Below are 23,832 nucleotides of genomic sequence, written 5' to 3'. Positions count from 1 at the left end.
CACACGCAGCGGCGAGCGTCTCGTCGGCTCGGCACCGTCCGGCGGCCCCAGAGAAGGAGCCCGTGTCCGGCCCGGCCGCCTCAGCCGGGCGTCGGCGCCTCCCTGCCCGCCCCGCTCCCACCCCGGCTCCTCCAAGGGGATTAGTGGGCCGCCCGCGCGACTCGGCGGCCCGGGAGCCATGTTGTCCGGGGGGCTTGGCAACGCGTGAGGGACCCGCGGCCCCTGCCGGAGGCTCGGAATCTTCGGCGAGAGCTGGAACGCGGCTGCGGCGGCGGAGGCCTGCGCGGCGGAGGCGCCTCGGGTCGGCCAGAGGCTGGGACCCGGACCTGCATCCGGTCGCCGCGGGCGTCGGCGGAGCCGCTTTGCCTCTGCGCCTCCCTCGCCTCGCCTGCTCTCGGGACGCAGCCCCCGCACTTGCTGGTGAGTTGGCGGCCGGCGACCGCGCGGGGCTTTCCCTCCTGCCCCGCCGACCCCGGGCGGAGCGGGGCCGCAGGGTGCCTGGGACTGGGGGCCGGGGCGGGCGGCTGGGTAGGGGCGCGGGAGGCTCGGGCCCGGTCGGAAGTTGAGAGAGGGCGGCGCGGCGCAGGGGTCTCCCTGGTGCCTGTCGTCCCTGGGGTCCAGCGCGGACCCCGGGCACTTCCCCGGGCGTGGGGTGGGGGTGGGTGTCTGACGTTCTGGCTCCTTCGCGGGAGGCGCCTTCAGCCGCCGCCGCGCCCGTGTTTGCTACCGTCTTGGTCTCCGGGGGCAGGCCGGTCTCCCCGCGAGGCCGAGGAGGGGAAGAGGCAGAAAGTCTCCCGAGACACAAAGGTCCCCTCGGCGGGGGTGGAGCTGCGGGAGCGGGCGGCGCAGCTCCGAGGGGAAGGAAGGGGCGCGGGTCCGCGGGAGGTGGGCGAAGAGGCGGCGGTCGCCGCGTTTCCAGCTCCTTGGAGACGCCGGGGGTGTGCGCGGGTGGGGAGCGGGAGGAGGAGGAGCCCTCGCGTGGGGAGCCGGCCGAGACAAAGCTCGGGGCAGCCTCCCGCTGGCGGGTCACACCCCTGAGTGTTGGCCAGAGCAGAGGTGGAGGGAAGGTGGGAAACCCCAGTAGCCGATGGGGAGGGGGAGATGAAGGGGCTGCCAAGTACTGTCGTCTGCGTCGCAGTTGCTTTTCTCAGGGTTTTTGTGCCCGATGGTTTTTGCTCCCCAACTCGGCTGGAGAGCTCCAGATCTGCTCCCTCCCATCACCCCCTCCTTGCTACACTGACTCTCCTGCGGTTTTCCCCTCGTTCTTCCCTTCTCACCCACTCCTTTTCGGGTAAGCAGTATTATGCCTTCTGCTTGGGGAACGTTTGCTAATGACAGGATGTCTGAGCTTGTTCTGACCCTGAACTGCCTTGAACTCCTCTCTTCCTCCCACCCTTTCCTTTCTGGGATCTTAAAATGTCACATGGCCGTTAACAATTAGCTTTTCTTCTGCAAAAATGGCAAAAGCTTGTAGCTGAAATCCATGGCGCTCCTCCTCTATATCAGTGTGTCCACCAGAGACACGTCGTTGTCATGGATTATCCCCTTTTACTTATTAGCCAAATTAACGTTTTAGATACAGAAGTGGCAAATTTTGTTTTGAGTTTTGACTTCCTAGGGTCAGCAAGTATATCCCTGGCAGCCACTAGATATTCTGTCACTTATCAGGAAATGCTTGACTTAGACAATTGTTTACTCAAACTTTGCTGGTTCTTTCTCGAGTCTTTGTTGAAGGATTTCTTTTAAAAGGCTCTTACGTAAGAAGGTCAGAGTAACAAATCTGAAATTACTGTATTTTAGGCGTATTGACCATTAGAAGAAAATGAATGGGATTTTTTAAGATCTTTGATGTCCTGAGTAAAGGAAAGCCTTCCTAGAAGCTAGAAATAAGGTTCAACCATACTGTAAGAAAAGGACTTGCTAGCATTTAATTGGTTTTGTTCTGTTCTTTTATAAGATTAAGTAGTTGGTTTATTTATTAAATGTTGATGTTGCTTTGTTAATGAAGTCATTTCAGTCTTTGTATTCCTAATATCTGCATACTTCCATAAACAATGGGTTGGAACAAAAGAAAAAATGTGGCTATATTTAAGGAATTTTTTTTTTTTTTTTTTAATGGAAGGGATTTCCAGATGTAGAAGCGGTAACCTTTTATCTGGTAAATTATGTTATGGGCCAGGAAGACTAATGGTTTTGAATACTGGGCTTCAAAGAATTTTGTCTTTGAATTTAAGCTGTTTTAAAATGACTGTGCAAATACTTTATTGATTTTTTTTTTTTTAACAGCAAAAAGAAAAACATGTTGAAATGTGTTTGACATCACTGTTGATAATCATTGTAAGAATAGTCACATCTTGCTGCTTATTGCCATTAAAATGGTGACACTATAAAAATTGTGAAAGGGACTTCAGTTTAGGGATCAGTCTGAATTGAAAGACTCCCTAAATTCTTTGTGAAATTAACAGGTTATATCATTAATAATCAATGTTTCATATATTTATTGAAAGTCTGTATTGAGGATACACTGATCCCCCCCACATAATTATTAGTGTCTAATTAGTTCCTTGAAGTTTTCTCCTCACTAGAAGGAAATCTACCAAAAAGTTAACAAAGATCTGGGTAGTGGGACTTACAGATGAGTAAAAATACATTTCTGTATCTTTCAAATTTTCAGTTGACCTTTACAGTCAGTTAAAAAAAAAAAAAAAAGAATGAAATTCTTGTTAAAAAAAAAGTTGTCTTGTTAATATTCTGATTTGCCTGTTACTAAAAGGAGCTTCTATAAAATGTGTAATGTGTTCTCATCTTTGGATTCAGGTCCATTAAAATCACTTTTAGTGTTAGATATTTGAAATAGTGCAGCTTGCCAAATGACTATGATTACCTGAAGAAAAAAGAAGGGGGGGGAAGCGATACATAGTAATGAAAAGGCAAAAAGATACATAGTAAGGATAAGGAAAGATGAAATTAGAATAATTAATTCCATGTATGATAGCGATTCAATGTGGTAGTGGTAGCTTTGTACACCAGCAGTCTTGTTCTAATAAGACATTGGTTTTACTAATAGAAAAATAAAATTTTTCTGTAGCACAAAATAGCTGTGTTGACTAAGGAAATTTAAAATTATATAAATGTTGATATATTTAGTTTTCATTTACCGGTTTAGTCCTGTGGTTATGGTGAAAAGAGATGGCTTGGAAAATTTACTCCGTCAATGCCTTTGTTTTTTCCCTTATTTTCAGCGGTGTTTTTCTCTTCTATTGGTGAAATAGTACTAACTAAAACACTGCAGAGATTGTGAACAATGGCTACTGAGATAGACATTCAAAAGTGAAGATAATGATGTTACTTAATATAAAAAAATTTTCCATGAACACAATTTTTGTCCTGATATTTTCTTTGTTATTGTCTAATAGTACTGAATATTTATAGGGCATTACATTTTGAATCTTTATTACTGTTCTCTAGTCTTAATAAAAATTAGAGCATCATGACATGACATTTATATGGCTTTTATACTTCCATGATGTGTAATTGTAATGAATGTATTGCTGTATTATAGAAAAAAACATTATAAGTTAAATCCAGCTTATAAAATATTCTTTAGAGTATTTTATCTATTTTAAAAGTTGTCCCCTTTCATATATGTGAAGGAAAAACAGTTCTTTGAATTTTGAATGTGTAGTTTCTGCTTAATCTTTTAAATGGATAAAGTATTTAAAATGCATTTTGTAAACTGATTATGACACTTTGCATTTGAAATAATGAAGATAAACAGTAGGTTGATGGTATCTTAAAATGTGCTTTATATAGTATCTATGAAGTAAAAAACAGCCTACGATAGAAAACCTGGTATAATTTACTAGCATTCAGCTTACAGTGTTGGCAGTTTCTTTGAACTGGTGGGGAGAGGACCTATTAGACTGACTTTAAAAAAAAGATTTCTGTGAGATACTTACAAAATTAAGCCAAGAATTTTTACTGTCATTCGTGAATTCTTTGTCATTGTTTTGCTGTCAAATTTTTTAGTGGCAGTCAGTTTGATATCTGCAAAATATTTGACCTGAAAAGAGAAATTGTTAAGGACCAGAAAAATAGAGCGAATGTATCTGAGGTGCAGCTTACCTTTCCTAGCCAGTCTTCCTCTCTATTGGCCAACTGGCAAAATCAGTAGACGTCTATCAGTAATTCTAATAGGTGGGGTGCCTACTATAAATAATGCTATGTTCTGCTGTAACATATGATATTGAACACTGTATGTAAGGAGGTAGACTTACAGATCCATGACTTTGGGATAATTGAAAGTTGTTTATAATTTTCTTAAAGTTAAAATTAGTTCACCTTATTTGAGCAGGTGCCAAATTTTATTGTGATAAAATTTCATCCTTAATGAAATCCATCCATTCATCTGTTCATCCATGTCTGAAGTGCGTGTCTACCCCCGTACTACCACTGTGGTCAGCACTAGGATACAGAGATGAGGAAACTGGTATGTAGATATTACAGTGCTGTGACATTTGGAGAGAAATTCTCTTTTTTGAGGACAATGTTACTTCCTTGAAGTTGTCTTTGATTCATTCTGGCAGAGTTACTGTGATCCTGCTATAGCATTTATGTCTACTATAGGACTCAACAGGGCCTCCCTTGTGGCGCTAGTGGTGAAGAACCTGCTTGCCAGTAGAGGAAATTTAAGAGCAGAGGTTCAGTCCCTGGGTTGGGAAGATCCCCTGAAGAAGAGCATGGCAACCCACTCCAGTATTCATGCCTGGAAAATCCTCAAGGACAGAGGAGCCTGGTGGGCTACAGTCCATGGGGTCGAAAAGAGTCAGACACAGCTAAGCAACTTAGCACCCTGTGTGGAACTTAATACATTGTGTTGTAATTAATTATTTACAAGTGTTCACCCTTTTGACTGCTTTGTGCACCAGAGGGACCATGCTTTTTAAATTTTGGTATTTCCCCCATATGTATTGCTTAATTGAGTGAATGAAGTGATGGAATTAGAAAAAATATTGAATTAGTAAATAAGAGTCAGGTTAGTTATGGCCTAGAAATAGTCAATTAATTATGATACAGTAGAAAATAAAGAGCCTGTGTTTCGTGTATGTTGTGTTTTTATGAGAGTGATCTGGAAGCAGTTAGTAGGCCAATTGTGGAGGGGCAATAACTTGGTATTATTGGGCCTTTTAAATTACATGTGAGATATATGCAAATGAAAAGAAAAGAGATATAATCTTCAAAGATTATTCTTTTACACAAATCAGATACAATATCTAATTTGTATACAATTACAACATCTACATGTAAATACAAGGTGTGTGTGCGCATGTGCTTGGTCAGTTGTGTCCTTCTCTTTGCCACTCCGTGGACTGTAGCCTGCTAAACTCTGTCCATGGGGTTTTCCAGGCAAGAATATTGGAGTGGGTTGCCATTTCCTCCTCTAGGGGATCTTCTGAACTGAGGATTTAACCCATGCTTCCTGATTCTCCTGCATTGGCAGGCGAGTTCTTTACCACTCTGCCACCTGAGAAGCCCATGTGAATAAAATGGCTATTTTTAAAGGTCTAAAAACATTGGTTAATATCAAGAATAAGATTTGGATAAAATTTCATCCTTAATGAAATCCAACTGTTTAGCTGTAGAGTACTAGACTTAAATTCATTAAAATACAGAATTGCACTCCGAACAGTGCATTTAATGTCATTCCTGTTAACCTTATAGTTTATGTATATATACACTTTTCATTGAAATTACTGTACTTAAAACTGCTTTATTGTCTACTTTTAAAATTAGACATTTCATTGAGGTTTTTAAAATTGTGTTTTAAATTATATCTTTGATATAGTGTGTTATAAAAACTAGATTTGAGAAATCAGATTATAGCTAGATAATATCTTGATGTGATATTTAAAAAGTTTTCACAATTTGTAGGATTTGATGCTTTTTCATATTCAAAAAATTATATGGCCTTAAAATGCTGAGAATGTTTATATGAGTTAAATTTTCAAGATGATATATACCTACATTTTGTCACTCCAGAAACAGAAGTTAGCATTGTATTTTGCAGTAATTTTTGTCTGTAAGTTTGTGAACATGGATTTTTGCCATTCCTTCTCCAGATATTATTTACATTTCCGTTTTCATCTGACCCGTTTTTTTCCAGGAAGCTATAAAATGGTTGACATTTTAAGTTTTAGCTATAATTTTTTGGAAAAAAACTCTGCAACACATTTCTATTATGTAAAGTTTAGAATTGATTGTAGTTTTCTCCCCCCCCCCCCCCCCCAATAAAGACTGCTTCAGTAATAACTAATAACTATGTGATCTTGATCTAGTTAAACTCTTCAGGGTCATTTTCTTCGGAATGACAGTCCCTACTTTATAGGGTTACAGAAATTAAATGGTATGTATAGAAGATTTTGCAAAGTACCTTGCACCTAGTGAGTACTCAGCAATTATTATTATTACTCTGCATTATAGTGGGAAAAACTTGGTTATGGTACTAGAATTGCTTTGCAGAGCCATTGCTTCAGGTTGATGAATGTCTAAGTAAGTGATTCACAAGGATAATTGAGTCAAAATCATCTCTGGCTTTTTAAACTATAGATATACCCCATGGATTTTCTAATATGCCTCTCACCGAATTTGAGAATCAATGTGTTAGTGAGTTAATGTTACTAATGGGTGTATGTTGCACCCTTTATGTGTATTGGCAGGAGGGGCATAGCATAGGCTAGTGGACTGAAGTAGGATATTCATCGTTGTTTCTTATCTAATGACCGCTAGGAATAAAACTGTCAAAATCTTCCTGATGAGCACATTGATAAGCTTTTCCTTCGGGCCAACCAAAGTTTTCTTGTAGCCGTCTGCCCTGTTTCTCTGTGCTATGCCGTTTATTTGACATCTTAATGGTCTAGACAATATATATATGCTTTCCTTCTTAAAGAGTTTTATGTGTGAGTCAGATTTTCTGAAGTCAAAATAGAATAACAGCTAATAAAACTTATCCATCAAAAAAAGGAAACTAGTTTTGCATTTTTCCGTCATCATAAAATCTGCTTAGATTTTTTCTGTTTACTTTGTTTTTATTTTCTTATTTGTAGGTCAGTGGCCTTAACCTGATTAAAAACGACAAAACTAGAAGCCTCTGTGTGTGTGTAAAATTTCAAGCTCTGTCCTAGAGCAACTGAATTGGGATACTCTGGGTTTGGGTTTTTAAAAAATATTTCAAGTAGTTCTTGAATTTTAGAGGCATTGTTCTAGGATTTAGCTTAGTTTCAAGGGGAGGAACCACTCATATATAAGTTAAAGGCAAAGTGATTAAAAACTTTCATCATTCCATCTTATTTTTTTCTTTTTATTCTATTTTATATTCCCTAGTTTAATTGTGTTTGGGGGGAGGTTTTCTTAGGTTGATGTACAAGTCTTCTGTTGCAGTTATTTTATTTACTTTAGTGAATGTTTTCGTCTTGCTTTTTTAGTTTGGTTGGTCAAAAGGTAAACTGAGGGGACTTCCCTGTCGGTCCAGTGGTTAAGACTCCACTGCAGTGGGAATGGCTTTGATCCTTGTTTGGGGAACTAAGATCCTGCTTGCCATGCAGTGCAGCCAAAAAAAAAAAAAGTCAAAAACCAGTAAACTGAGGTACATAAAAAATTTTCAACTTTATTTGAGCATACCTTGATTTGAATCAGGCAGTGCCAAGCCACAAGTGCTTAGGAGTGCTCCACCAATAGGAGGAGGATGGAGGTTTTTATAGAGAAGACATGGAAGCAAAGAAAGGAAATTAACTTGACTGGCTATAGTTTAAGTGATAGCCTTATTTAGGAAAGCCTAGTTGGTTGGTTGGTCTTAAGTTTAATTTTCTCAGATACAAGTGTGTTGAGTCTGGCTTAGGTTTTAGTTTGCTTACATAGACTACCAAAGCATTGGAACCACCCCAGTCTAATGCCCATCTTGTTCAATTATTTTAGTTTCTTTCCAGTGTCTTATGGTTTTCTGCCTCTATAGTCTCAATTATTATGTTTTGAAAATAATCTTTTAAATATAAGAACATAAAATAATGTAGAAAATAGACTTTAAATTCCCTTACAGTGGTTATCATCTTCAAATAGTTGTCTTTTTTCTTATTTAGAGTTAAATATTTTTGCCTAAGATCCTTTTAAAATTAAGTTTTTATGGTAATACTAATTCTTATGGTTATAATTTTTAGTGGTTAATCATCAGTTCATCAAAAGAAGTTTAAACATTTCATAGTGGTTGATAATTATTAAATTATAACTTTTAAATTTTCACTATTTTAAATTGTGCAAGGACAAACTCCAGCATGTGACGCACCACCCCCATTTTACATTTCCTTAGGATGACTAGATATACAGAAATGGAGCTCCCCACATCGAAGTCTATGAACCTTTTCTGGTAATGTCTGTTGTACCAGTGCCACCAATAATCTACCACATCTGTTTTCAGTGACACTAATATTTAGAATATTTGCTTCTGATAATTTGCTTATACAAAGATAACCATTTTGTTTGAATTTCTTTGATTGCTAGGATGTTGGTTTTTGTTGTTTTTTTCTTCCCTCTGTATTGTCCCCTCAAACTGCTGGGGAGGAGACTATTAGCTTTCCCTAAATCCTTACAGCTTTTTTTGTTGTTGTTCAGTTCAGTTCCAGAGAAGGCAATGGCACCCCACTCCAGTACTCTTGCCTGGAAAATCCCATGGACAGAGGAGCCTAGTAGGCTGCAGTCCATGGGGTCCCTAAGAGTCGGACACGACTGAGCGACTTTACTTTCACTTTTCACTTTCATGCATTGGAGAAAGATGTCAGCCCACTCTAGTGTTCTTGCCTGGAGAATCCCAGGGACGGGGGAGCCTGGTGGGCTGCCGTCTATGGGGTCGCACAGAGTCGGACACGACTGAAGCGACTTAGCAGCACCAGCAGTTCAGTTTAATCGCTCAGTCGTGTCTGACTCTTTGCGCCCCCGTGGACTGCAGCACCCCAGGCCTCCCTGTCCATCACCAACTCCCAGACTTTACTCAATTTCATGTCCATTGAGTCGGTGATGCCATCCAGCCATCTCATCCTCTGTCATCCCCTTCTCCTCTCGCCTTCAATCTTTCCCAGCATCAGGGTCTTTTCCAGTGAGTGAGTCAGTTCTTCGCATCAGGTGGTCAGAGTATTGGAGTTGCAGCTTAAGCATCAGTTCTTCCAATGAATATTCAGGACTGATTTCCGTTGGGATGGACTGGTTTGATCTCCTTGCAGTCCAAGGGATTCTCAAGAGCCTTCTCCAACACTGCAGTTCAAAAGCATCTATTCTTCAGTGCTCAACTTTCTTTATAGTCCACCTCTCACATCCATACATGACTACTGGAAAAATCATAGCTTTGACTAGAGTTGTTATTTTGTGATATTTTCTTTGTATCAAATTACTACATATAAAGCTTTTTTTCTTTTCTAAAGTCAGAGAATTCATTTTGGTGATCCATGTGTTCTTGTACTATTCCCAGCTTATTTTAACTTTTCACCATGTTATATCTTCCTGCCTGGTATGGCAAGATGCTGAATATTTTCTCCCAATAATTTTGATATTATATATGTATTCTTATTCTACTTTTGTAAATGACAGGCAAAAAAAAAAAAAAGATGTCTCCTTTTTTTTCCCCCAAAACTGGTCTTCTCTGCTATAAAATTTTAATCCTAAATAGGTCAACACATCTAATAAGAAATGTATTAAGAATCAGGATAGACTTCTATTTACTTAGTCCAGATTATGCCATGTAAAGAGCATCTCAGTAAAACTTATGTGAATTATGATAGGTTTTATCCATTTCATGCTCTCACTAAAGGTGGACTTAAAATAGTTAACCTGAGGAGAATGAGGGAATGGCTTTTAGCCAAGGGTATTAGGTAGATTTCTCAGAGGAGATGCTAAAGATAATTAGCTCTACAAACAGAAAAGAAGGGAAGCATTCTCGGATAAAAGACGTGGGTGAAAAGGAGGTATGAGTAAAGACTTTAAGCATTATTTTAAAAGACTACATTCTCTATCAACCACTTGTAGTATAATAGGAATAGAGAAATAGAGGTCGCTTATGGGCATAGTGGTAGAAGATGAGATCGGAGAGGGAGATACACCAGCAAGGAGTTTGGATTTTATTCACCAGTGGAACATTTTTAGGCAGAATATAATCTTCTCTACTGTGAGTTTTGGGAAAGTTTTGTGAACAGCTGCAAGTGAGCTACTTCTGAGTGTTGAATGGACAGCTTTTTGTGATGGAGGCCTCAGAGGATTGCTTTCCTACTTTAAAAAGAGCTACCTGTGCCCTTGTTCTCTGGTTTGGTTCACCTCAGAGACATGAAAATTATTTTACTGGCTCTTAGGAGAACTTGGATGTGTGTTTTTATTTGCAGACCCCTGCCATTTTTATCTTCCAATGAGAATATGTTTCTTTATGTTAGAAATTGGTTTCACCATTTTCTTGGGGAAATAGAAAAAAATGGTAAATTTTAGCTTATAGAAATAATAGATACTTTTAATTAACCTTAAGTATCAGCTTACTAGTCAATAACACAAATATTGTGCTTATACAGATGATTTTGTAGTTCTTTAGACTTTATCTTTGTGTTAATAACGAAGGTGATTTTACAGCACTATAATTATTTGTCTAGTAGTAATTCAGTTAAGTTCTGAGAATAGGCTCATTTTAGCAGGTAGAGTACATTTCAGCATTTTTTTTTTTTTTTAATTAAAGCTTGCAATGAAATTTTGGTACATAATTGTCCCTAAGCAGGAGCTTTCTTGTCTCATAATATACTTACTCTTCAGAAATGATTCTCTCCCTTCCCCATTCTTTTTTTCTATTTGAACCCTTCAAATATTTTTACAGATGTAGGCATTAAAAATTCTTTGCAGAAATTAAAATTAAAAATTTTTTGAATAAGTAATATGATTATGGGGCTCCCCAGGTGGTGCTTGTGGTAAAAAACCTGCTTGCTAATGCAGGTTAGACGTTAACAGATGTGGTTTCTGTCCCTGCGTTGGGAAGATTCCGTGGAGAGGAGGGCACCACAGCCCACTCCAGTATTCTTGGCTTGAGAATCCCCGTGGACAGTGGAGCCTGGCAGGCTGCAGTTGGTCGGGTGGTGCAGAGTCAGACACAACTGAAGCGTCTTACTTAGCATGCACCCAGTGTGGTTATAAACCTAGAAGTGTGTATAGAGACACACAAGGGTTTTGTTTCCTCTTTTGCTTTCTTCTGGTTTTTCCTCACACACCTTTTATAGGCAGACATTTCTTTTAGTATCCTGCTTATTTTTCCAAGTGTTTCTTGGCAAATGTAAATAAATGTATATTTTAGTTTGGAGGCTTTTTTCATATATAAAGATCTTCCTTATTTTTAATGGTGGTTGTATTCTGTTGGATATATGGTCACTCAGTCCTCTGTGGGTCTTTGTGTTGTTTCCTATTTTTTGCCATTATTTTGCCAAACAAATAACATATGTGTACCATTTGCATAAGCCAATGGATAGCTTATGATCCAAGAGCATTCAGCAAACTAACATCATGGCATCCAGTCCCATTATTTCATGACAAGTAGTTGGGGGAAAAGTGGAAACAGTAGCAGATTTTCTTTTCTTGGACTCCAAAATAACTTGGATGGTGATTGCAGCCGTGAATTTAAAAGATGCTTTTTCCTTGGAATGAAAGCTATGACAAAGCTAGATGGCATATTAAAATGCAGAAATATCACTTTGCCAACAAGGGTCCATATTGTCAAAGCTACAGTTTTTCCTGTATGCAGGTCAGGAAGCAACAGTTAGAACCGGACATGGAACAACAGACTGGTTCCAAATAGGAAAAGGAGTACGTCAAAGCTGTGTATTGTCACCCTACTTATTTAACTTATTTGCAGAGTACATCATGAGAAACGCTGGGCTGGAAGAAGCACAAGCTGGAACCAAGATTCCCGAAAAATATCAATAACCTCAGATATGCAGACAACACCACCCTTATGGCAGAAAGGGGAGGAGCTAAAAAGCCTCTTGATGAAAGTGAAGGAGAGTGAAAAAGTTGGCTTAAAGCTCAACATTCAGAAAACTAGGATCATGGCATCTGGTCCCATCACTTCATGGGAAATAGATGGGGAAACAGTGTCAGACTTTATTTTTGGGGGCTCCAAAATCATGGCAGATGGTGATTGCAGCCATGAAATTAAAAGATGCTTACTCCTTGGAAGGAAAGTTATGACCAACCTAGATAGCACATTTAAAAGCAGAGACATTACTTTGCCAACAAAGGTCCGTCTAGTCAAGGCCGTGGTTTTTCCAGTAGTCATGTGTGGATGTGAGAGTTGGACTGTGAAGAAAGCTGAGTGATGAAGAATTGATGCTTTTGAACTGTGGTGTTGGAGAAGACTCTTGAGAGTACCTTGGACTGCAAGGACATCCAACCAGTCCATCCTAAAGGATATCAGTCCTGGGTGTTCATTGGAAGGACTGATGCTGAAGCTGAAACTCTAATACTTTGGCCACCTGATGTGAAGAGTTGACTCATTGGAAAAGACCCTGATGCTGGGAAGGACTGGGGGCAGGAGGAGAAGGGGACGACAAAGGATGAGATGGCTGGATGGCATCACTGACTTGATGGACATGGGTTTGGGTGGACTCCAGGTGTTGGTGATGAACAGGGAGGCCTGGCGTGCTGTGGTTCATGGGGTCGCAAAGAATCTGACAGGACTGAGCGAATGAACTGACTGACTGACAGTTTTTCCAGTAGTCGTGTATGGATGTGAGAGTTGGACCATAAAGAAGGCTGAGCACTGAAGAATTGATGCTTTTGAACTGTGGTGTTGAAGAAGACTCTTGAGAGCTCCTTGGACAGCAAGAATATCAAACCAGTCAGTCCTAAAGGGAATCAGTCCTGAATATTCTTTGAAAGGATTGATACTTGAATACTTTGGCCACCTGTTGTGAAGAACTGACTCTTTGGAAAAGACCCTGATCTTGAGAAAGACTTGAGAGCAGAAGAGGGCAGCAGAGGATGAAATGGCTGGATGTCATCACCGACTCAATGGACATGAGTTGAGCAAAGTCTGGAAGATAGTGAAGGACTCGGAAGCCTGGGGTGCTGCAGTCCATGGGGTTGCAAAGACTTAGTGAGACTTGCAAGACTTAGTGACTAAACAATAACAATAGCAACATAGTCTAAAAGCAAGGATTTCCCTAAAATTCCCATGTTGAAACCTAATCCCCAGTGTAATGGTATTTGGAAGTGGGACCCTTAGGAGATGCTTATGCCATGAGGGTGGAGCTCTCATGAATGGAATTAATGGTAAGAAATCTAAGAGATCCCTTGTTCTGTGAAGACACAATGAGAAGACAGCAGTCTGTGAACTAGAAAGTGGGCTTTCATCAAATACTGAATATGCAGTAACGTTGGTCTTGGACTTCCCAGCCTGTGGAACTGTGAGAAAATAAATTTCTGTGGTTTATAAGCCACCTAGTCTAAAGTATTCTGTTATAGCAGCCTGAATAGGGTGAGAGAGTTAACTTCAGCAGTCATAAATTACATTGATAATGTGGTGTGTTGAGAATAGCACTTCACCTCTGTGGTCTTCCTCCCCCAAATTATAACCCAGGCTAATCGTGAGAAAAGCATCAAGCAAATCTCAGTTGAGGGATATTCCACAAAATAACTGAACAGTACTGTTGAAAACTGTCAGGGTCACCAAAACTGGGAACGTCTGAGAAACTGTCAGTGCCTAAAGTAGCCTGAGAAGATGATTATACTATAATGTGGTACACTGCATGGGATCCTGGAACAGCAAAAGAACATTAGATAAAAACTAATAAAATCTAAATAAAGACTTTAGTTAATTATATATCAGTTTTGGTTCATTAATTGTGACAAACCATGGTAATACAAGATCTAATAGCAGAAGCTAAGTGTGTGATATAGGGAGACTCTGTACTATCTTTGAAATTTTTCTGTAAATCTAAAACTATTATAAAACATTTATTAATAAAATTAGGTGTTTCTGTAATTCTTTTAGATGTATCTAAAAACTTTTGTTTAAGATCTGGTATAACTCCCACTGTGGTGTTTGTCTCATCATGAATAACATTGAGTATTTTTTTAATATGCTTAATGGGCATTTAACTTATTTATTCTGTTTGGTTGTTGGCCTTTTTCTTGTTAATTTCAGGAGTTCTCTATAAGGATATTAGCACTTTTTTTAAAAATTAAATTTATTTTTAATTGAAGGATAATTGCTTTACAGAATTTCATTTTCTGTCAAACATCAACATGAATCGGCCATAGGTATACACATGCCCCTCCCATCTCCCTCCCCATCCCACCGCCCCCCCCAGGTTGAGTTCCCCGAGACATACATTGACTCCCATTGGCTCTCTATTCTACATATGGTAGTGTAAGTTTCGATGGTCCTCTCTCCATACATCTCACCCTCTCCTCCCTTCTCACCGTGGCCATAAGTCTGTTCTCTGTATTTGTTTCTCCACTGATGCCTTGTAAATAAATTCATCAGTACCATCTTTCTAGATTCCATATATGGAATATATATGGAATATATATATGGAATCTAGTTCCCTGTAGGGAGATTAGCCCTTTTTGTGATATGGGTTGCAAGTATTTATGTATAGATTCTCTGATTTTTTTCATGCAGATTTTTCCTTTTTTATATGGTAGTTTTTTAGTGTTTCTGGATTTTGAAATATAGTTAGAAAAGTCTTCACCATTCCAAGGTTGTGAAGGAATTCATCCATATTTTCTTCTAGTACTTGTGATTTCCTTTTTTACACTTAGATCTTAAAAGTTTGAATTCTTCAGTTCCTCCCAATTGTTGAGTCATTTTAAATGCTTAACCTTTTCTTTCATGCCTGTGTAAGCATGCCTGTGGCCTTATTGGTACTTTAAATGATTTATAGTAGAAGAAATCTTTATACATTTACTCTTGGTGGATATGAAGTTTAGACTTTCTAGAAAATACATTAAGCATTTCATTGTCTCTTAATTCTGAATCATGGCTTAAAAGTTTTACTGAAATAAAGACTCTTAAAGTTTCTTTTCACTGTTATACTGTTGTATATTTAGCAGTATTTTTTCTTCCAGATGATTAGCATTGTGGATTATTCGTATATTTAGTTTTTACCCCTTCCTATTTCTTCTTTGGTTCCTATTTCGATTATTAAACCTGTCTGTGATTTATCGCCTATCTTCCTTAGAACTCTTCAATGGTTTTATGGCCCCTTTGATGTCAGTAATCTCTTTATTTCATCTTATTTAGAAATTAGTTTTAACTCCCTAAGAAACTGGAACCAGTAGTGTCAGCATGTGTTGCCTAATACGGGGTGCTGATTTCTTACACCATTTTATGTAGGTGTTCATATTTTCCTCCTAGTACTTGTGAAACTAGGATTGCTGAGCTGAATTTTAACAGACATTTGAGAAACTGGTGGTGCTGTGGAATGTTGGTTACTAGAAAATACTACCCAAGATAACCTGGTGAGTTTGTTGCTTGTGATAGTAAAGGAGGACACCATCTTTCCTGAGTTGGTAGGATCTGCTGGGACAGGAGGGGTATGTGTATGGGTGAAAGAATGGCAGAGTTAGGAAGGAGAACAAAGTTGGTATATTTATTGAAAATTTGACGTCTTTAATGCAGGTATTTCAGTGTAGGAGCTTGATTAGAATTAGTAGAGATCATGATGTTATAGTTTAGGATTGATAGAGTAAAGCAAGGATTTTGAGGTGAGATTTTTTCCCCAGAATCTTGGAAAGTAAACAGTCATTCGCTACTATTTATTGAAAACTTGAACGGTCTGATGTTTTATATGGGTTTTGGTGAAGTTCCTGGAATGAACAATGAAGTTATTTGCAGTTCTTATCTGCTTGGGCAAGAGTTTCCTGGAATAGTGAAGTGTGGTGTTGAAGACAGCTGATAGTGATGTGAATGTGGACCGTGAGCGCTGGGTGCAGATGGGTTCAGTCCTCAGTGCCCATTCAGAGCCACAGTAGGTTTGAAAATCTGTGTGTCTAATCCTTAGCCTACCTACAAAGACACTGCATTCTCTTGGTGAGGAGTGTGACATTTTTTTTTTTCTCCCTCCTGGGGAATTAAGCCTAACTTCATTACTGAGACACCCAAGTAGTTGCTTGTATATATGAGACTGCCTGCCAACGCAGGAGACGTAAGAGGTGCTGGTTTGATCCCTGGGTGGAGAAGATCCCCTGGAGAAGAGCATGGCAGTCCGCTCCAGTTTTCTTGCCTGGAGAATCCTGTGGACAGAGGAGCCTGGCGGGCTACAGTCTGTGGGGTCACACACGAATCTGCAGTATAGTAAGAAGAGGTATCAGTTCAGTTCAGTTCAGTCGCTCAGTCATGTCCGACTCTTTGCGACCCCGTGAATCGCAGCATGCCAGGCCTCCCTGTCCATCACCAACTCCCGGAGTTTACTCAAACTCATGCCCATCGAGTTGGTGATGCCATCCAGCCATGTCATCCTCTGTTGTCCCCTTCTCCTCCTGCCCCCAGTCCTTCCCAGAATCAGGGTCTTTTCCAATGAGTCAACTCTTCGCATCAGGTGGCCAAAGTATCGGAGTTTCAGCTTCATCATCAGTCCTTCCAATGAGTATTCAGGACTGGTTTCCTTTAGGGTGGACTGGTTGGATGTCCTTGCAGTCCAAGGGACTCTCAAGAGTCTTCTCCAACACTACAGTTCAAAAGCATAAATTCTTCGGTGCTCGGCTTTCTTTATAGTCCAACTCTCACATCCATACATGACCACTGGAAAAACCATAGCCTTGACCAGACGGACCTTTGTTGGCAAAGTAATGTCTCTGCTTTTTAATATGCTATCTAGGTTGGTCATAACTTTCCTTCCAAGGAGTAAGTGTCTTTTATACTTGGGCCTAAAGAGTTCAGTCTTAATGGCTCTCCTGTGTATGTGTGTGAGTGAGTGAGAGAGGCGAGGAGGCAGCCAGCCACCCGGCTGTCCACTCCTACAGAGCAGTGGCCAGAGAGGTAGAAAGAAAACCAGGATATTGTTAGGTGGCCTCTGGAGAGGTGGCTATAAAGAAATGGGGCCAGTACACAAAACCCTTTCATGCCTAAAAGGAGAAAGACCTGTTGGCCCCAGTGATGCACTTTCACTCAACAATTCTTATACATGTACAAAAATACAGACTGGTCACGGAGCTATTCTCTCTGTCACGATACTCTTCACATAAGAATTGCCTAGTGGGCAGTTCTGTTTGCAGGGTAATTATTTGAAATTAAGAATATTTTCTTAGAAGTTATTTTACCATCTTGCCCCAACATTACCCCATAAAAAGTTATTTAATCTCTCATTTTGACTGTGATTGAGGAAGTCACTGGTGTGTAGCCAGCAATTTTATAGATAGTGGGTATATTTGCTGCTCATAATTTGGGAGAAAGTTACATTCCTGGCGGCTCATATGGTAAAGAACCCGCCTGCAATGCGGGAGGTCTGGGTTCATTCCTTGGGTCGGGAAGATCCCCTGAAGAAGGGAACAGCAACCCACTCCAGTATTCTGGCCTGGAGAACTCCATGGACAGAGGAGCCTGGCATACTGCAGCCTGTGGGGTTGCAGAGTCCGACAGGACTGAGTTGCTTTCACTTTCTTTCTTTACATTTATTGAATGCCTACTGTGTGCTAGGCACATATATATATTCTAATGTGTATCTCATATTCTTGTTAATTCCTTTCTTCCAAGAGAAAACTGAGATTGGTTTTCTCAACATTCTACTTCTCACTCTCCTCAATGTCTATATGAAGGAAAAAAGATTTGAACTTGAGTGAGGCTTATGCTCCCTTTCATCAAGTGGACATGCTATAAACCCTTCATTAACCAGAGCCAAACTTGTATGTAGTTAACATTTTACCACAGCTGTTAATTAAATATAGAATATGTTACCTCTTAGCTTTTGAGATTGTGACTGACTGAATAGGTAGTAAGCAATAATGAAGCAAAGAAGAGAGGATCTAGGCCCTTATTAACTAGAATCTTTAACTGGAATCCATTTAATTTCGCCTAAAGGAGATACTTAGGAATTGTCATTTTAAAATATTTTTCCGTGTCCTTATAGGTAACCTTATTTTGGTTACTTTTTAAAGAAGGTACATTTTACCATCTTTGTTCTTCAGTTTTGTTCATCTAATTTACTTCCTTACTTTTCTTGTTTCTAATGTGCAAAGATTTCCTAAATAAGTAGAATTAGTAGACTAGAAAATGCTAGAGATAAAATCTTGTGGAAAATACCAACATTGTAGCTCTGGGGGTTAGACAAGTGCAAATTTTCTTCTTAATGTTTTGATTGAACTCTTACACCCTAGCCTCTACTATAGATCTTACAAGGTAAATTAAGTGTGCTTGTTAATTGACTGGTTGTTTATGCTCCCTCACTCTTAGTATTGGTATGTAAGCAGTTTCTGATTTTCCATTTAGCAAGTAATGTGCTGTAGAGGATTAATTTTTTTTTTTCCCCTCAAAAATCACAAGAAGGCTTTTCTGATAGTTTAAAAAATTTGAGATCAGCTGATACATGATTCAGTCTTAGGAAGATCCTTTTGGAGGATATTTCCTGTTATCTTTAAAACTAAGTGACCACTTGGTAAGAGTGTTTTTTCCCCCCTAAACAGCCCTTTCTTCCCCAAAGAACAACTACCAGAAGATTGGAGAGTGCTGGCATTTTTAATGCCACTCAACAGTGAGGAAAGTTGGCCACTATCCAGTAGAATTTGTCTTGTGAAAGCTTTAATGAAGTGTTAGTTTTTTAAAAAAGTGAAGCTATTATTGTATCACAAGTTATGGAATTATAAAATAACACATTCAGTTATCTAGTTCAGATGTTTATTGGAGAGGAGAGGCTAGAAAGTTGCCTACACAGTTTTCCTTTTTTTAAACATCAAAACAAATTCATATTTATCTTGTGCCAAGTATGTTAACAACATTCTCAGTGAATCATGGATAAAAGTAGATGATTTTGTGAAATTTGTACTTCATATAAAAACATATAAACATATAAAACATATAAGCATATATAAAACATATACATAATTTATTTGGTAATTGAAAAATGTGTGTGTTTTTTTTTTTTAAGGAGTGGAAGTTTTATTTTTCTAATAGCCATAAGAATGTGACATTCTAAATATCTAAATATATATTTTACATGATCCTCTTCCTAAAATGCTTTTTTAACTTCCCTTCTGTTAGGAGGTGGTTGGAAGATTGAATGATTTAGCTGAGCCTTACAGAACATCCTTATGTTAGTGAGGTCATTATTTGTCACCATGTGACAAAGTCTGACCTTTTGAATGACGTGGGCTAACATTCCTGTTCAGTTTATTTTGAGGTGATGTGGTATTATAGAAGCTTTTATGTAATTTAGGTATAAAGTATAGTGTTGATTCAGAAATGTACAGTGAAGTAATATGACTTAATGCAGCACTTTTTTTTGGATATGAGTGATGTGATGAGGGTAGGTAGAGACACAAAGATTTTTTAAATGTTTCTGTTGTTAAAGAGTTTTTAATATCATGAAACTCAGGAACTTTCCATTTACATAGCTCACTTATCTTGGTAAGTAAATCAGTTTAGAAGACCAGATTTTAGATTTCAGGATTGGTTGAACATAGCTTTTTAAACCAGTGGCTTTTCAACCTTTTTGGTCTCAGTATCAAAAAATTCTTTAATTTTTACATTAATTTACTTAAAGATAACAAGTGTTGCAAATAAATGAAAACTATTTTCAAAAAGTACAGTGATCGGGTAGAGAGGGAGGTGGGATGGGGGATCGGGATGGGGAATACATGTAAATCCATGGCTGATTTCATGTCAATGTATGACAAAACCCACTACAATATTGTAAAGTAATTAGCCTCCAACCAATAAAAATAAATGAAAAAAAAATACAGTGAGAAGAGTAGCATTGTTTTCATATTTGAAAGTCTCTTTAATGTCTATCTTAGTAGAAGACAGCTGGCTTTTCATATCTTTTATATTTCAGTCTATTGCAATATTATGTGAGATGTAATCTGAAAAATTTCACTTTATACTCATGAGAGAAAAGTAAAAAAGGCAAATATGTTTTTAGTATTATTGTAAAAATAGTTTTGACCTTAAGAACCCCCCTCTGGTGGCTCAGATGATAAAGATTCTGTTTTCTATGCAGGAGACCTGGGTTCGATCCCTAGATTGGGAAGATCCCCTGGAGGAGGGAATGGCAACCCATTCCAGTATTCTTGCCTGAAGAATTTCATGGACATGGACAAAGGAGCCTGGCAGGCTACAGTCCATGGGGTCACACAGAGTATGACACAACTGAGCAGCTAACACAAGTACCAGCCCCCTTTAAAGATTCCGCGGGCCACGCTTGGAGAACCTCTGCTTTAGAGCAAGATGAAATTGGATCCTAATCTTTGATCATTGTTTCTGTATTGGATATTCTTAGGGACTATGTCTGTTAAGCTGTAGTAACACACTGAAATTAGTAATTCTATTTCTCGAATCTGCTTCTGGCTGTCTTCTTCTGTGAAGAGCCTTGGAGCTATAGGCTTTGATTCTTAATGTTCCCCTCCTGCTTTTTGAAATGATAAGGCTTGCTAACTAGAAGAATGTAGGCAAATTCATGAACATTTTGACTTTTCCTTATTTGTAAAAATGGGCAAAGCACTTTTTAACTACCAACTCCTAAGTCTTTCATGGAAATCAAGATAACTAAAGTTATATACAGTTGCTAATAAAATTTTTTATTAATAGAACTTAGCAGAAAGAATGCTACCTGAGGTATGCTCTAATTTTGCATCGCCTCTTCTTTATAAGTTATTCTAGAGAGTGACTTTTTTTTTTTTTAAAACTGCTCTCCTTCCTGTCCTGTCCAACACTTATGTGAACCTTCCTTCTTAGATCTAGGTCCTCCAAGGAAATGGAATTTAAAAACAAGAACAGCGAAACATCCTGTGTCTGCAAGTTTTCTTAGTTTCATACTTAAACTAATTAGAAACAAATTGGAAGATGGTCCATAAACAATGTATATGAAAATAAGGACAACATAGTGTAGGAACTATTTTCTCCAGGTAAAAGTAGAATAAGGAAAGGAAAAGGATTGTTATGTGCCTTATTTCTTAAAAGCTGATTTTTATAAGTCCTAGAAGAAAGAAAATCTATTAAGCATCTGTGCGTGCATGCTAGATCACTTCAGTTGTGTCCGACTCTTTGCAACCCCATGAACTGTAGCCCACCAGGCTCCTCTGTCCATGGGATTCTCCAGGCAAGGATATTGGAGTAGGTTGCCGTGCCCTCCTTCAGGGGTTCTTTCCAACCCAGGGATAGAACCTGAATCTCTTTGGTCTCCTCCATTGGTAGGTATATTCTTTACCACTAGTGCCGCCTGAGAAGCCCATTAAGCACCCAGCCAGTTCATATTTATTGAGTAAAGCAGTGTTAAACCCTATTGTGGATATACTAGTTCAGAGCATGAACTTGGCAGGGTCCTACACTGCTTAGGTTCCAGCTGCCTCTTCTGCTGCAACCTTGAGCAAGTTTTTAAGTCATCAGTGACCGCTTCTTTAGATGTGTAAGATGGGGATAATTTAAATAATATTACAGGGTTACTGTGATAGTTAAGTGAAATTAAATAAAGTACTAGAATAGATTGGCACATCATATTCTTAACTACTTTTCCTATTACATAAAATTGGGAAAAGATAATTTCCTTGATAATGATAACTTCTCGTAGTCTCACAGAGATTTTATATTTTAAAAGGATTGATGAAAAACTATATGAAAGGCTCATTTTGTCTCTTTTTGTTGTTGTTATCCAGAGCTCAATTTTTATTACTTCGGCTTGCACAAGAGGAGAAAATTGATTAAAGGCCAGATCTCTTAACAGTTAAAATATATTTTATCTAGTGAAAGTCACTCAGTCGTGTCCGACTCTTTGTGATCCATGGATTATACAGTTCATGGAATTCTCCAGGCCAGAATACTGGAGTGGGTAACCTTTCCCTTCTCCAGGGGATCTTTCCAACCCAGGGATCAAACCCAGGTCTCCCTCGTTGCAGCTGCATTCTTTCCCAGCTGAGCCACAAGGGAAGCCCAAGAATACTGGAGTGGGCAGCCTATCCCTTCTCCAGGGGATCTTCCTGACCCAGGCATTGAACCAGGGTCTCCTGCATTGTAGGTGGATTCTTTACCAACTGAGCTACTAGGGAAGCCCATATTTTACCTAAATTCACATTAATAATCTTAAGTACTTATTTCCACTGAATTTATTATAGACACCTTCTTACATGATAATGCTAGAGAAACTGGTGGGCAGGGAAGTACCTAAACTTAAATCTCACTTGTTGAGAGAAAAATTGTTCATTAATATCACTGGGTACTAGTTATTTTCTGTACATTCCCAATCATTTTCCAGTGTATAGGGAATGCATAAACTTGTGAGTTACCTGGTTAACTTTACAGAGAATTGCTCATAATTTTCCTGTTGAGACTGATTCATTTGAACACGTCTTTCAGGTAGTTCTTAGGAAATCAAGTTTGGATCAAAACCAGTGTCAGGTTGAGTAGTAAAACAATTACTGCATTCTAGAGCAATGATTATTGAGAGGTAAGAGGAGTCTTTTGAACTATCAGTGAAAATCATTTTTAAATTTAACCACTTCTCCTTACAGGGATAATAGAAGAAGAGCAGAAACCTTTCTGTCCTTTTTTTTCACTAAGGATGTCGAGCGAGAGGGACGTGCTCGTGCAGTGAGCACACAGAGGGCAAGCACACACCAGGGCTCTAGGAAATCTTAACTGGCGTCTTATCTCTTTGGTAAAAGAAGCCAGATTTCCAGCAGCAGTTGGCACCACAAAGAAGAGTCTATTTTGGATTCCTTGAGAAGCACTTTGATGCTCCTGGCACTTAAAAAAAACTGTATCAAATTGAACGCACTGGCTCACGGTAATTAAATAATGCCCCCCTGCCCCACCATGTTTGAATAAAGTTAGAGTAAAATATATTCTGGAGTTCAGTAATAATGAATTCATACCCATTTTACTGACTCTTACTACTCATGAGTTCTGAAGAACCTTGGTAGGTACTGTTAGGTTTTCTTTCCTGTTGATTGCATACCTAATAACTTGGATTTTACTCATATATTCAGCTTGCTGTTGCAGAAGCAATCATAGAAGTGAATATGTACTCAGGTGCCTAGGAGCTCACTATAAACCTTGGACCAAAGCATGACAAAAACAAAAATTGATTTTCCAGCATCAGGTCAAATTCTGTAATACTTATTTTTAATTTCTATATACAGTGTATAAGAAAGCTTTGCTCAGTCATCAGTGCAAAGAAATAGAGGAAAACAATAGAATGAAAAAGACCAGAGATCTCGTCTTGAAAATTAGAGATATCAAGGGAAGTTTTCATGCAAAGATGGGCACAATAAAGGGCAGAAATGGTATGGACCTAACAGAAGCAGAAGATATTAAGAAGAGGTGGCAAGAATACACAGAAGAACTGTACAAAAAAGATCTTCACGACCCAGATAATCACGATGATGTGATCACTCACCTACAGCCAGACATCCTGGAATGTGAAGTCAAGTGGGACTGAGGAAGCATCACTGCTAGCAGAGCGAGTGGAGGTGATGGAATTCCAGTTGAGCTATTTCAAATCCTGAAAGATGATGCTGTGAAGGTGCTGCACTCAATATGTCAGCAAATTTGGAAAAGTCAGCAGTGGCCGCAGGACTGGGAAAGGTCAGTTTTCATTCCAATCCCAAAGAATGGCAATG

General features: G+C 39.1%; 1 protein-coding gene across 3 annotated transcripts in view; it reads left to right on the top strand.

The window, feature by feature from the left end:
• The first annotated feature begins 302 nt into the window (after positions 1–302).
• The window catches only part of CDK17 (cyclin dependent kinase 17), a 101,585-nt gene continuing 78,055 nt past the window's right edge, over positions 303–23,832 (top strand). Inside the window, exon 1 of one of the 3 annotated variants that reach the window (XM_043440485.1) lies at positions 303–420. Coding sequence is in view for 2 of the 3 variants with exons in the window: in XM_043440484.1 (XP_043296419.1) it covers positions 1,102–1,291 (190 nt within the window). In the remaining variant the exon portion in view is untranslated. Of the gene's footprint in view, positions 421–1,033; positions 1,292–23,832 lie in introns of those variants that run through there. The other 2 variants (XM_043440484.1, XM_043440483.1) reach the window with 2 other exon arrangements.

The sequence above is a fragment of the Cervus canadensis genome, chromosome 21 (assembly GCF_019320065.1).
Source record: "Cervus canadensis isolate Bull #8, Minnesota chromosome 21, ASM1932006v1, whole genome shotgun sequence".
In the NCBI taxonomy this organism is placed as follows: Eukaryota; Metazoa; Chordata; class Mammalia; order Artiodactyla; family Cervidae; genus Cervus; species Cervus canadensis.
This window is presented reverse-complemented; position numbering and strand designations above follow the sequence as displayed.